The following is a 14,835-nucleotide window of genomic DNA, read 5'->3' as shown; positions in this document are numbered from 1 at the left end:
GTCTACCCAGCATCCTTCTGGCTACAGATCTAGCCCAGGTCTTCTCCCTCTCAGGTCTGTTTCTAGATTGAAAAGGACAGAAAAAGTGCTCTTCCCAACAGGGCTTGGCACTGAAGATGCAGAGCAGAGGCGCTAGACCAGAGGACCAAGGGCCCTGCTTCCCACAACAGGTGTGCCCACGCAGGTGGCTCAGCTGCTGCCTCAGTGGCCAGGCTGTCCCTCCCATCCACTAGCCCAAGTTATTCCTGCTGCTACCCCAACTTTCCCCTCATAGGCTTCCAGGAGCTCCATCTCCCCTCACCTCCCCATCCAACCCCAGACCTGCCCCAGACTTGAATCCCAAACCTGACCTTACCCCTTCCCTCTTCAGACCTCCTCCATGTCTCCCTTGGCAAAGCCCAAGCTCCCTAGCCCAGCACTGAAGGCCCCCCATGGCATGGGCCTGGCTTCCTCTCCCATTATTCTCCCTCCTGTTGGTCTTCTTGCCACCAGCACCGAACCACCCACTTACCCTTCTCTGAAAGCAAACTTCTCCTTCTTGTCTTTGCTTACACTGTTCCCCTGCTGGGAATGCCCTCCCACTTCCCCAGTCACCTGACAATTCCTCTCCCACCTGCACATTATTTATATAGACATGAATGCTAAGTACGGATGAGCTCTCCATCTGGAACTGTTTATGTACCTGGCAGAAAAGGAACTAACCTTTATCAAGGACCGATTACATGCTGAGCATTTTACATACATCATCTCCCCTTTAAGCCCCACAGCAACCCAGGCAGTAAATTTCACTCCTCCTATTTTTCAGGTGAGAAAACTGAGGATCAGAGACATGAAGTGTCTTTTCCAAGGCCAAACAGAGGTTGCTTTTGAGTTGCAACCCCGAACTGTGTGATGCAGAGCCCATGCTTGTTTTAGGGCCAGGCGGAAGCACTTCCCTTAGGGTTATATCTGTGTCCGGGGACACAGATATAAAATACTGTACATATATAAATAACTGTACATATATAAAATAACAAGTACATAAAAATACTTGTTATTAAGTGAGGTTGTGCTGCTTTGTAATGCTAGGGACCATTGTGATGTGCCTAACGCTATCCTATATAAGAGGGGACCCCAGGAAGACAGCCAGGACCCCTGGGGGAATCACAGGTCTCTGCTCTAGACGGAGGAGGACCTTCTCCAAGACAGAGCCATTCATAATGGAAGACACCATCCTGAAGGGAGTGAGCTCCCATGCTTGGGGGTATGCAAGCAGAGGCTGGATAACATTCATGCATTCATTTGGCAACTTTGTAGGAATTACTGTCCAGCCCTGGTGCAGTACTGGGGACACAGCAGCGGATGACAGAGCCATCACTGACCACATGCTGCCCCCAGATCAGCAGAGGCATTACAGGGCTCTGGTGGCCAGAACCTCCGGGTTATGAGAGGGGGTGGCCCAACTGTAAGATTCTAAGATTCTGAAATGACATTAGACAAATAATTGCATTTTTTTTTTTTTTTTTAGCTTTTTCACTCTTTAAGCCTGGCTGCTGCTTGTCTCTATTGCTACATAACAAACCTTGTCAAGATTTAGTAGCTTAAAGCCATAATGGACTCTCCTGCTTCTGTGGGCTGGCCCAGCAGCTCTGCTGACTTTGTGGCGCTGGCTGGCGCGGCTGCATGTGACTGATGGGCCAGCCGATACAGCAAAGGCCTCTCTCTGCCCCAGCCTGGGCTTCTGACCTTGCAGCTGGGCTGGGCCCCAACAGGGTGAAGGCAGAAGCTGCAAGGCCCCAAGTCCTGGGCAGCAGAATACAGGCCACATCTACTAGTCAAGCAAGCCATGAGGTCAGCCTAAATGGAGGGGTGGGGACAGAGCCTTCGCCTTTGCATGGAGTCACACTCCAAAGGGTCTTTATGTTCTGGGATGGGAGGAATTGGTGCTACTAAAAAGCTGCCTCACTGGCCTGCTCAGAAAGGCTTCAGAACCAGTGACAAATAACTGCATGGCTTATGCCTGGATGTCAGGACACCTGATTTCTGTCTCCTGCACCACTAACCAAGTGATGTACGACCCTTCTGTCAGCGTCAGCTTCTACATGTGTACAGTGGGGGCACTGAGCATGGTAGGTCTCTGGCGCTGTGTGTGTGTGTGATGGGGTGAAACTCAGACAATGCCTCCCCTCTTCTCCCAGGTGCAGAGACGCTGACCTGTACACATATCAGAGAAGCAGAAGCCCAACTGTAGAAGAAACTGCCATCCTGACACAAATGCCCCTTTGGCCCACTGCTTCCTATGCCTCCTCTTCTGGTGACAGGCACTGCACCCGGCCATGCCCAGAGCCCCTTTCCCGTGGCAATAACAGATGTGCATCAAAGGGAGAGCGCAGGACTCAAACAAGGCCAATCAGCCGCCTTCCCTGGGACTGATTCAGAAGCCCTAGGAGACAGAGGTCTCATCTGACTCGAATTTCTAACTGGGGCTGTTAGTGGCTGCATCCCAATGGGGAGAAATGAGGCCCAGGTGAGTTCAAAGAGAGCAGGAAGAAGCAGAAGTGAGTTTGAGACAGCACAGCGTCTCCAGGGGCCCAGGGCCCCAGCACCAGCCCCGAGCCCTCCTGAGTGCAGTAGGGCCACGAGTTACCCGGTTTCTCCTGCGGGAACCAGTCAATTTCTCTGGTGTTGAAGCTGGTTGGGGTTGGGTTTCTTCTCTCTTGGAGCTGCAAGAGGCCTGAGAAACACAAACATTGTCTCCTGAGCAGCCACCACCATGATGAAACAACTGAGAGCTGAAAGCAGCCTTTCAGACGTGACGCCCTCAGTAGACATGACGGGTGGCATTTTGTTACGTGCACCCAGGAAAGACACCTCCTGTCTCTCCGTGGTGCCCCAGGCCTGCTCCCTGAGCCCTGTAAAATAACAATACCTCCCCTGGGGTAACCGAGGGGGAGGAGGAGGACATACCCTACCCTGGGTAGTGGGCAGAGGTTCCAGCAGCCCACAGACCCAGGGCTTGCAGCCAGGCCCACTCACTGACAGAGAGATCTTGCATGAATTACCTGACAGACCTGGCCCAGTGTGCTCATCTGCAGAGCAATGCCTGTCTCATGCATAGGCACAGAAACTGCCTGGTACACAGTAGGTGCTTGTTCAACCAATACAATTTCTTACAATGTTATTTCTCAGTAACATTAAGAAGGAGTGGTTTCGTGGCTTTCCTGTTTTGCAGATGATGAAACTAAGGATCTCAGAGACTGAGTGACTTCCCTGGAGTCCCTCGGTGGGTTAAGTGGAGGAGGTGAGTTTGATAGCCAGGCCCAGGTGCTCTGATGACAGGCCTGCTACTATTTGGTCCCCTCACCCCACCCTTGCCTGGAAGATCTGGCCTCACAGGGCGTTCCAGAAACAGCTGGGCTGCTCTGCTCAGACCCCCTGTTCATGTGTCTTCTCAGAAAGGCCTTTCTAAAAGCACCCTGGTGGTGGAAGCAGTGCCCTTTAGTCTCATTGTAACCAGTGAGAAATGGGAAATGGTGATGACGGCCTCTGCCCTGCCCTGCCCTGCCCTCCCCAGAGATGTGTCCAGAACCAGGATGAGGGATCTCAAAAAATGGCTCTGGCCGGGCGCAGTGCCTCACGCCTGCAATCCCAGCACTTTGGGAGGTCAAGGTGGGTGGACCGCTTGAGGTCAGGAGTTCGAGACCAGCCCGGCCAACATGGTGAAACCCGTCTCTACCAAAAATACAAAAATTAGCTGGGTGTGGTGGTGGGCACCTGTAGTCCCAGCTACTTGGAAGGCTGAGACACAAGAATCGCTTGAACCCAAAAGGCGGAGGTTGCAGTGAGGCGAGACTGCACCATTGCACTCCAGCCTGGGCAACAACAGTGAAATTCTGTCTCAAAAAAAAAAAAAAAAAAAAAAAAGATTCTGGGAAGCCAGCATCTGCCAGGTGGCCTGGGGTCGGGAGAGGGAGAGTACCTGTGGGCTTCCTTCATCCACATTCATGGCTCATCCTATGGCACAGGTTGGCTTGGTGGTGAGACGAGCATGGCCTAGGGAGTGCTGATTCCAAGCTAGAAGGAGTCATCTGTGGAGCAGGTCCAAACCCAACCAGGAGCCTGGGATCCATGAGTCCAGCCCATGCCAGCTGCCCCCAGCCAACCTGCAGACATGGAAGGGAGAGGCGTATGCTTGTGGATGATGCCACAGAGACTCTGTACACAGCAAAAGCAGAGCAAAACACTGTCACTCTTTTTTTTTATTTTTTTTTTTATTTTTTTGAGATGGAGTCTTGCTCTGTCACCCAGGTTAGAGTGCAGTGGTACCATCTTGGCTCACTGCAACCTCTGCTACCCAGGTTCAAGCGATTCTCCTACCTCAGCCTCCCAAGTAGCTGGGATTACAGGTGCCTGCCACCACACCTGGCAAATTTTTGTATTTTTGGCAGAGACGGGGTTTCACCATGTTGTTCAAGCTGGTCTTGAACTCCTGACCTCAAGTGATCCACCCACCTCGGCCTCTCAAAGTGCTGGGATTACAGGCGTGAGCCACTGCACCTAGCTGTCACTCTCTTTTGATTCCCTTGGTGAAGCGACAGCAGTGAGCTGAGCAGGGCCCCACCACATCCGCCTTTCACACACTGCAAAGTCGTTGCCCAGGGTGGGTGATCTTGACCCTTCTCCTTACTGACTGGTTTCAGCTTTCTCTGGACCAGCCTTCGTTGCTGTGGGAGGCATAAAGTGCTGAGGTCCGAGTATGGGTAGTGGGCTTAGGGAAGACAGAGAAGGCTTCTGGGGGACATCTGGGGTTGTGGTCACACAGCATCCTTGGGTCAGGAGCCCCAAGATGTGTGGGTTCTAGAGCTGAAAAGGCCCTTAGAGGTTCAACCCTTCACTTATAGATGGGCGACTGGGGCTCAGACAAAGCAAAATAACGACCTGACTCACACAGCAAACTAGTGACGGGGCTCAGGACTGTAACCAGTTCTCCTGCACCCCCATCCGGCGCCCCTGGAAAGAGGTGACTGCCCCCCACCATCTCCACCAAGGCTTTGGCCTAAGGGAAGGAAGCTGAGGTGGGCAGAGGGGTCACTAGAGGTCAGCATGGCAAACGGAACTGTGTCAGCCCTCACCTCCATGTCCTTTCAGCCTGCATGCCTCCCTGGGCAGGGCTGGTGCAGGGATGGGGGTGGGGGGAAAGGGGTGTGCCCCTGGCCAATGGCAGTCAGGCAGGGGCTGAAAAGCCAGCTGACAGGAAGCCCCCAGCATGTCTAGGCGATCAGATCACCAGAATCGCCTGGGCTGATTGAGAAGAAAAATATATTCACATCCACGTCCACAGCGGCAGCAGCCAGGGGCTTGGGGCCTCATCCCTTCTGAAGAGGAGTCTGCAGCCCAGGTGGCCAGCACAGGCCAGATACACAGTGGCCCTTGAGGAGGACTGGACAGAGGGAAGGGGGAAGGTCAGTTGGTTCTAAAGATGAAAACAAAATTCTTCTCAAGTACTGCCTATTATACACATGGAGAGACTTGGGTGCAGGGAGGGGCAGACCCTCACCCCAAGTCTCCTTTGATTTTCAATGCAAGCTTTTGGCATCACTTTCTCATAGCCCTTCCCCCTATCCTACCCCCAGGCAGGTTTCCAGCCCTAGCTGATGATGCCTGGGTCCTGATCCAAAGGACACAGCTGAGGACCTGGCAGGGGGCAGGAGGGGGCAGGGCTGAGCTTCAGGAGTATGGGATGTTCTCCTGGTTTCCTTCAACTCCCCACAAGACAATGGAAAGTCACTATCCTTCCCCCATGTGTTCACTGGGAGCCACCAGCCATAGTGGACTCTGAGCCAGAGAGATCTGGGTTCAAATATCAGCTCCCTTTTGAGCCTCAGCTTCCACATCTGTGAAATGGGAATACTAATCCTGATCTTGGAGAAGTAGAGGATTCCATGGGATTGCATTATTCCCATTTTATGGGTGAGAAAACTAAGTCTCGGGGAATTTAAGCAACTTGCTCAAGATTACACAGCTAAAAATAAAACTGGGCAAAATCTGTATTGCAATCCAAGTTTATATGACTCCAAATTGCTTCTGTTTCTACTCTAGCTGGGAGCCAGAGGATTTCTGGCAGGAGGACTGCTGGAAATGTTTGGAGGCAACTGACTGAGCCTCTTAAATGAGCAGAGGGGTGTGCATCCCAAACAGACAGAGGCCACCTGGAATGGCTCTGACTGAAGTGGCCAGGGGGCCTGAGGCAGGGGAGCTAAGGACACTCTTGGGCCCCTGGAGGCCTTTGCCCTCTGCCCCCCCTTCCTCCCTTCCTCAATGCCCCAAGCCCCACTGTCTTTCCACTGCTTTTTTGATCAGATTGCCCCAGTGTTCTGGCATAAGAGATGGGGGTGTCCCAGCGTGTGTTCCAAAGGATATTCCTGTGATTGTGTGCAGGAGTACATGTTTGGCATTGTACACTTGGGAGCTGTGTGTGCATGGAAGCCCGTGCATGTTTGCACATCAACTGTGTGGGCACAGGTGGTCTGTGTGCAGCCTCCCCTTCATGACGTGTGTGCGGCCATTTCACACCTCTGTGCTATTGTGTGTGAGGGCAGATGATGTGTCCCGGTATCTCCCGAGTGTGTTTGTAACCATTTGTGGGGTGATATGCCCCTGGCTGTGTGTGAGGACTGGCTGTGTGGGAGTGCTGGTATGGCTGGGAGGCTGCTGTGGGCACTGTAGGCCCAGATGTTTGTGTTGTATATGGAGGTACCTGTGGCTGGGTGTGGGGCAGCCTACTTCATCTGCAGCTGCAAAGAATGGGGTAAAGAATATCAGGCATTTTGGGGGAACTGAGACAGGCTCCGTGTCCTCACTAAGTCTCCATTTCCCTTTCTGCTAATGAACCAGTTATCCTTGAGGACGTCCTGGGATTGAGGTCCCTAGAAGAAGAGGGAGACACAGATGAACCCACAGCACCCGATGGGCAGTTAGAAATAGTAGTGGTGTTGTAGGGTAAGCAGCTGGTCTCCTCAGGGGAGGCCAAGTGATGGGGAGAAGTGGTCCCAGAAGCACCACATGCCTGGGCTACACAGTGCAGCAGGCGCCTCTCTAGGCTCCTTTAGCTTCTGAAACACAGCCCTCCTCTGCTCCGCCTCCCCTGTGTCCAGAACACTCCCCAGCAGTCACCCCAGCGGCTGGGACGCCGCCCAGCTCCACACTTAAGGTTTACAGCGGGCTTTGTAGCGAGGAGTCCTCGTGTCTCTTTCTCCTGCAGGATCGTTGATTCCTTTCCCACAACTGGAACCAGAGGCCAAAAGAGACGGTCCCCCGAAGGACATGGACTAGGACACGAAGGCAGGTGTCAGGACCTCAGACGTTTATAGTAACCACGCTGCGCGACCAGCACCTAAGGATGCCCCAGCTCCAGACTGAGACCCAAGTCTGACTTCCCCCTGCGAGTTGAGGCTCCTTGCCTGGTTGCTGCGACTATTCGAGATGGGCCTTACCCGGGCCCCACGCGTGTCGCAGGCACGCAGCACGCACGCTTAGTAAACACCAGCTGTAGTCAGCGAGTCCCCCTTTGTAACTCGACAGAGTACAAACTTCTCTGGAGCGGCGGGCGCTGCAGGTCAGTGGCGTCCGCGGGGACCCCGCCCCCACCCCCAGCGCGCGGCCGGGGCCACCCGGTGGGGTTGCGGCGCGCTGACGTGGGCGGATCAAAGCGGCCGCCCGCCTTATAAAGCAGTTTGGGAGGCCCGCGCCGGAGATTGCGCCGGGCGAGGAGGAGAGCTCGGGCGAGCGGCGAGCACAGGCCCCGGGAGTTGAGCGCAGCCGAGAGCAGCCGGAGTCCGCGCCTGACTCCGCGCGGGTCCTGAGCCGGCCGCAGCTTGCCAGGATCCCTGGCGTCCTTCTGGCGCCGCTTCACGAAGAGGGCGCCTCCGCCGCTAGCCCAGCCGCAGTGCGCACCGGCCCGCTGGAAACTGCGCTCGCGGCTCCCAGGGCAGGCCAGGGCACCCGGGCACGCAGGGCGCGCCTGGCGAGCGCCCCGGAAGGTAAGCAGTGGTTGCGGGCAGCGGGCAGCTGCTCAGCGGGGACCGGCTAGGGCTGGGGGCGCCCGAGTCGGAGGGGGACGACGCTTCTCACACCCGCCACGACCCCCTTGGGCTCCCACTCGCGGGTAAGCAAACCAAGCGCTCCTGCATACCTTTCCTCCGCAGCACTCCGAACAGTTCCCCCTTGCGGAGCGCAGCCGCGGGAGCCTGGGGACGCGGGTTTTAGGGGGACGCGGGGTTTAGGGGGACGCGGGACGGGGGTGGATTGCGCAGTTCCTGCGGCCCTCCTCCAACTTTCCCGGCCCGGCCCCCCTCTTCTGCTCCTGTACCCCAGGCGACCCCCTCCTTCCCAGTCGTCCCGTGGATGAGGTCATGCCCGAGCCACCCCCCGGGGGTGGGGGACTTGGATCCCGAGACAGAGGGTGTGTGTGGTGGTGGGGAGAGGGTGGCAAAAGGCAGAGAAATGCGGCAGCGCCTAGTAAATTGGGGATGGAGGCAGACGCCTGACTTTGAGAACAGGTCCCAGGGGCGGCGGGGGGAGCGGGAGAACCGAGTTTGTTTACTGACCTGAGCTCCAGGCTAGGGGCTGGGGAGGAAAAAGTCCTGTCCCCGGCCCCGCGGCACATCTCGAACCGCCCCGAACATCTGGCTAAGTTCGCGCACGAGCTCCACGCCTCCCACCCCCCGGGCTGAAATGCCTCGGTGTCCCTCAAGACCCTGGGCGTGCAGGGCCCCCCTCCAGGGGGTTAGCAGGAGGGATCTCGAGTGCCCCCACCCACCCTTTCCACTTCCAAAACAGCCCATCTCCCGGGTGACCTGGCGCCGCGTGCGCAGCCAAGCAGACGTCTCTTGAAAACTTCGCGGCTGGGGTCAAAGCCGGGTGGCCGCCCCGGCCTCCCTGGCCCACAGGTAACCTTGAAGCCGTCTCTTGGCGTCCCTGGTTGGCGGGGTCAGCTCCGTGAGCTGCGCGGCGGGAGGCTTCGGGACCCGCCGGTGCCGACCTTGCGCGCCGCGCGGACAATCGGCCCCTGTGCACGGTGCTCGCGGGGCATCGGGGTAGGGGAGGCCCCGCAAGTCCTCGCTGGCGTGGCCTGGTCCCGGCAGCGGGCTTTCCAGAGCTCTCCATAGCCCGGGCCTCTGACCACCTGTTGGCGGCGCTGGGCTGCGGCGCTGCGCTCGTGGTGCCCTCCCTGTGCACAGCCCCAGGCGGGGGCCTCCCGGGCCCGCTGCAGGCAGGGTAGCTCGGACTAACTTCGAGGAGGTGACCGCTGGCTCTCCAAAGGTGCTGCGCCTGGCGCGGCCCACTACGCGCCCGGCCCCAAGCAAGGGGTAGGGCAGGTCAGGGCGGCCCACGGCAAGTGTCCTATAGAACGACCAGGACACAGGGGGCACTCCCTCGACACCTCGTCCCATCCCCAGATGGGGAAGCGGGGGCCCAGGAAGTGGAGGGGACTTGCCCCCAGCCCGTGATGCGGGTGGCAGCCGCGATCCCGACCCCCACCCGAGCCCCGGCTTAGCGCCCCCTGGCGGACTGAGGGCTTCGGGAGGCGAGTGCACCCTGACCCGCAGGCTCAGGCGGAGAGTGACCCCACGGCCCGCGCGGCTCTCCCGGGCGCTCGTACAAGGGACAGGAACAGTGCGTCAGGACCCAGAGGCTCGGGCCCGGCGCTGCCTCCCCCCGCGACGAGCTTGGGCGGCGGAGGGAGAGCCCTGGGACAGCCGGAGCTGCACCGAAAGAGCCGGGCGGGGCTGGAGGCCTTGGGTCCCCGTCCGCTGTGCGACCTAGGCCGCTCCTCCTCTCCCTAGAAGACCGGGCTAGACACAGATCCCCCGCTGTGAGTCCGCGCGCCTCCGTCCTCGTGCAGCCCCCGCCCCCTCCCGACTCAGGAATGCCGGGTGCCTTCGCGGGGCGGCTCACTTTGGGAGAGGGGAAGACGGTGACTGGAGTTTTAATTCCCTCCTCCATATCCAGCGGATATTTTTCTTGTTCTGAGAAGTGCGGGAAACTTGCAGAACCAGGAAGACAAAGGAGTTGGATACAGGCTGGGTGGGAGGACGGGGCTGGGTTACACGGGGAACCCCGCTGAAACCCCCAGCCTTGACGGCATGTTTGTCGCAGGCACCCTTGTGCTGGGCGCTAGCTAAGGGGCTCTGCGGAGGAAAAGAACCGTGAGATCCAGGCTTCTCCTCGCCTTCCTGTGAGTTTTGCCGACAGGCTCCAGAAAACAGTGGGGCTTCCCCTCTGTGCGCGCTGACGACCCACGCGCAGGAACGCGCCACGCAGGTGGCGTCGCGGTGCAAACAACAGAGGGGCGCGGAGCCCCGCAGGCTGCAGGGAAACGGGGTCCTCGGGGAACGCACGGTGAAGCCCCGTTCCTCCTTCTTATGAAATGGGACACCGAGGCTGGGATGGCTGAGGGCTTGCTCAAGCTCACAGAGCCAGATAGGAACGTCCCTTTTCTGCTCCAGCGCCCCTCACTACCGTGGGCGCCTCCTTTTCCAACTCCCCAAACCCTTAGGAAGGAATCCCTTTGTCTCTGCTCCTCCCGAGAGGAGAGAGGCTGGGGCTGTGTCTGACTCCGGGCGAACGCCAGGTGTTGGTAAATTTGGGAGAAGCTGGGAAGGGAGTTAATGAGGTGAGAATGAAGTGAAGGAGAAAAAAAGCGGAGAAAGCGGCTCCGCGGGCTGCGGGCGGGCGGGGCAGCGGCTCCTTCGCGGCCCGAGGGCGCCGCCTGGAGGCCAGAGGCAACACCGCGCCAGCCCCGCGAGCTTCCCCGCTTCGCCAAGGCTGGGCTGCCCAGTCCCGGCTCGCACGCCCCCGCCCCCACCCCCACCCTCCAAAGTGGGGCGGCTAAAGACTGTCTTGGAGACTCCGGATCCTCCCTCTACAAAGAGCCCTACCATCCCGTTTCCCATCCTTCCCTTCCCACAGCGAGAAAGAGGGGCCCCGAGCAAGCCCCATTTCCTGATTTCGCCGGACACCCGGCTTGCCGCTCCCTAGCTGAACAACTCCACCTCTGCGCCTCAGTTTCCTCATCTGTAAGATTAGGCAGTGATAGTACCTACCTCACGGGGTGCTGGGAGGAGCAGATACGATCGTGTTAGGAAAGTTTTTGTTGTCGTCGTTGTTGTTGTTGTTGTTTTGAGACGGAGTTTCGCTCTTGTCGCCCAGGCTGGAGTGCAGAGGCGCAATCTCGGCTCACTGCAACCTTCGCCTCCCGGGTTCAAGCGGTTCTCCTGCCTCAGCCTCCCAAGTAACTGGGATTACAGACGCCCGCCACCATGCCCGGCTAATTTTTTGTATTCGTAGTAGAGACGGGATTTTGCCATGTTGGTCAGGCTGGCCTCGAACTCCTGACCTCAGGTGATCCGCCCGCCTCGGCCTCCCAAAGTGCTGGGATTACGGGCGTGAGCCACCCTTCCCGGCCAGGGAACGTTCTTTATAAAAGCGGAACTGTGCCGAACTGCCCCAGCGTACTGAGGAGGTAAACTGAGGCACGGTTGGCAAAGAGAATTGCCGAGGCCCTAATAACTAATGATCAATATTGCAGGGATAAGCCCCAGCACCGGGGCCTCGACGCTGCTGCCTTGCCCGGACTCCTGATGCCTCATTCCTCTCCTTTCCGTCCCACGTCTGCGTCTGTCCGGGTTTCCCCTCTGCCTCCGTGGCTCTCAGCCTTGTCCTCTTGAGCGTCATTGTCCCTCTCGCTGTGTCTGCCCGATCTCTCCGGGGGTCTCCGGTTCTGCCGCCTCCTGTCCCTCCTTTCGGCTGCCCCGGCCGGAGGGGCGCGAAAGCACGTTAGGGCCCCGAAAGCGCGTTAGGGCCCCAGGCCCCGCAGGGGACACGCCTTCGGCCGCGCCTAATTCGAGCCAGGCGCGAGACGCGTCCCCGGGCCGGGCGGAGCGGGAGGGGACGCCCGCTGCGCTAGGCCTCCCCGGGCCCCGACCCCTCCTTTGTAATTTGAATAAAACGCCTCCCCCGCCCGCGCGCGGCCCTAACCCGCCGCCTCCGCTCTTCCCGGCTGCAGGCGGCATTCAGGACCAGCAGCGGCCGTGCAGGCGGAGGACTTCAGCGCGGCTCCTCCTGGGTGTGACCCCGGGCGCGCCCGCTGCGCGACGATGAGGGCGCGGCCGCAGGTCTGCGAGGCGCTGCTCTTCGCCCTGGCGCTCCAGACCGGCATATGCTATGGCATCAAGTGGCTGTGAGTAGGGACCCCGCATCCACGCGCACAGGCCGGGGACTGGGGCGGCGGAGGGCGTTATGGGGTCCCCTGGATGGTGCGAGCGTACCAAGACCCGGGAGCCCAAGCTGACTTGGCGGTCGTGGGCAAATCATCCCTAAGCCTCCGTTTGTAAAATGTCCCTACCTCCCGGAGGCTTGCGAAGAGGGAGTGGGACGGGCGTGGACCGCGACGGAAGCGCCTGGTCCTGTGCAGCTGACGGTGGCGCAAGGGCCGCGGAGCTTCTGGCCACCTCAGCAGGGGCAGATGGAAAAAGACATTCTGTTCAGGGGGTGCAATCCAGAGCGGCCAGCCCAGGAGCGTTCCTTGTCAGTCAGTCTCCTTGACTTTAGCGGGAGTTCCGCTGAGACACTCCTGACCCCTCCACCTGGGTGACCTTGGGAAAGTGTCACTCTACCTCTTGGGGCCTCCTTGTCCTCCTCTGTCACAGGAGGGTGAGACTCTCCACCTCACTGAAATCAGATGAGAAGAGGCTCCTGAAAGGACCTCAGAAGCTGTCAGATGCCGCTGTGCACATGTGCAGGGCATTCCTTTAGATAGAAATTATTCAGGCAGGGGTAAGAGGGAGAGAGAGGCTTGGTGCCGAGCTGAAGGGAGTGCCTGCTCAGGGGGCTGGAAGTGGTGAAGAGAGGAGTAAATGCCAGCCCCTTCCTGGAGGAGCTGCCCTCTAAGCTAAGAGAGATAAGCCCAGGCTGTAAATAACTCCACAAGTGTCCAAGTGCTGGAGGAGAAACCAGAGGGGGGTTCTGGGGTCCTAGAGGAAGGAAGCCCACCTGGTGGGGACACAGATTTGAGACACCAGGAAGCTTTTCCGGGGCTGTGCCGCTAGTGACTGACGCACTGCCGGGAGTTGGCTGGTTCGGGCAATGGAGAGGAGGACGCTGTGGGCAGAGGGCCTCACTCAGAGGGAAAGTCCAGGACAGGACAAGGGTCTGGAGTTTGGGGCTGGGGCAGGGAGCCTGCAGATAAGACAGCAGGGGGCAGATTGCGGGGGCTGGGGAGGGCGCTGCAGAGGATTTGTGAATTAGTTGGAAGACAGCGTGATAGTGGCTGCGCCACCAGCAAACAGTCTGGAGGTCACTGGCCTGCCCCTTCTCGGGCCAAGTTATTGATTAATTGATGATTCGAGGAGGGAACCCCGTCTTCCTGCCTTTCTTGTTTACAAGAAGCCTGGTCTCAGCGGTCTCCCGGCCCTGGGCACTAGCTTTTCCCAGCTGTCCCTGAGGAGTTCTGTGAGAAATCAGCCACCTTCGTTTTGCTACGGGGTACCCAGCACTGTTCCAGCTGGCAGGGACCTCCGATCAGTGAGTCCAAGCTCTCTCATCCACCACCGCTATTTTACAGATAAGGATACTAAGGTCCAGGGAAGGAGAGGATTGGCTGAAGGAGCGTCAGAGGCCTTGCCCTGGGCTTGGGTGGCATTTGCTGCCTATGAGAGTCCTGTAGGGTCACTACGCTCATCCCTGCTCCACAGTGGCAACACTGAGGCCCTGCAAAGGGTGTGATGCACACAAGCCCCCATGCTGGCATGTGGTGGGATGGACGGCTGGCTAAACCTGATATCCATGTCCTCTGTCCCCACTGCAGTCAGGCTGCCACAGAAATGGGTGCGACTCATTGTGTGCCTTAAAGAAGCCCCCAGCCTCTTGGGGGAGATGGACATATAGAAATACAAAGTGGACTATGGTCTGTGTCCTAGCAGAGGGAGCATGGCAGCCCAGAGGAGGAGTGGTCAGTTCTACGTAAGAGAGGTGCCTGGGCCAAGATTGGAAGGACAGGGAGGATCTGGATGGTCAGAGATGGAATGCAAAGCAGGCATCCTAGGCGAGAGGCACAGCATGAGCAGAAGCCCCGGAGGCCGTACAGTGCGCGCGGGGAGACCTGGAGAAACCAGGCACCACAAGAGCCTACTCCTAAGTGCCCCAGACGCTGCTCCAAGAGCCTGGGTCATTTAATTTAGATCATACTGCACTCTTATGAGAAGGTGATAGTCTAGCAAGAGAGGATTAAAGAGAGGTGGGAAAAGGGGTAGAGTGTAAGAATAACAATTATCTATGTGTGCATTGTATATGTGTAGATATAGATACACATGTGTAGGCCACGTGCATATATGTATGCATATGTACATATATGTCTACACACACACAGCCTCACTGCGTGCTAGGCACCGTTCTAAGTGCTTTATGTATATTGTTCCATTTAAATATCCCAACCACCCTGTGAGGTGGGTGCTGCTATTACCCCCATTGCACAGAAGAGGAAATAGGCATGGGGGACTCTAGCAGGGTGTCACAGCTCAGAGGAGGCAGGGTTTGAGTTAAGCTGCCTGGCTCTGTGGCCTGTTGGGCACAGTGAGCCCCAGCACAGCTGGGAGCAGAAAAGTGTTCAGTAAGGCTGGAAAGCCGGGGACTCGCCCAGGAGCCTCTGCTGGCCTGGGCTTTGGAGAGTGAGCTGGAGATGAAAGGGGCACTTGACACAGGAACTGAAGGCCAACATGGCCCAGTGGCCTGGAATGCTCACCTGGTGGGTGCGTGAGACGCAGGCTGAGCTGGTGGGATGGGGGCTGGGGAGAGGGG

General features: G+C 58.1%; 1 protein-coding gene and 1 long non-coding RNA gene across 4 annotated transcripts in view; one reads left to right on the top strand and one right to left on the bottom strand.

Annotated features, from left to right (window-relative positions):
* The window catches only part of WNT11 (Wnt family member 11), a 49,438-nt gene that overhangs the window by 17,513 nt on the left and 17,090 nt on the right, over positions 1 to 14,835 (top strand). The window contains exons 3-6 of one of the 3 annotated variants that reach the window (XM_001086955.5): positions 2,178 to 2,506; positions 3,212 to 3,280; positions 7,241 to 8,018; positions 12,047 to 12,220. In XM_001086955.5, coding sequence (XP_001086955.2) covers positions 12,138 to 12,220 — 83 coding nt within the window. In that variant the 5' untranslated portion in view covers positions 2,178 to 2,506; positions 3,212 to 3,280; positions 7,241 to 8,018; positions 12,047 to 12,137. Of the gene's footprint in view, positions 1 to 2,177; positions 2,507 to 3,211; positions 3,281 to 7,240; positions 8,019 to 8,815; positions 8,928 to 9,567; positions 9,854 to 12,046; positions 12,221 to 14,835 lie in introns of those variants that run through there. The other 2 variants (XM_077963921.1, XM_077963920.1) reach the window with 2 other exon arrangements.
* LOC144334390 (uncharacterized) lies at positions 1,489 to 12,104 on the bottom strand. The gene is made up of 3 exons (XR_013404180.1): positions 11,085 to 12,104; positions 3,959 to 4,142; positions 1,489 to 2,713 (listed from the first exon to the last, which is right to left on the bottom strand). It is a non-coding gene; the product is annotated as an uncharacterized LOC144334390 (long non-coding RNA).

This window comes from Macaca mulatta, chromosome 14 (assembly GCF_049350105.2).
Source record: "Macaca mulatta isolate MMU2019108-1 chromosome 14, T2T-MMU8v2.0, whole genome shotgun sequence".
NCBI classification, from domain to species: Eukaryota; Metazoa; Chordata; class Mammalia; order Primates; family Cercopithecidae; genus Macaca; species Macaca mulatta.
This window is presented reverse-complemented; position numbering and strand designations above follow the sequence as displayed.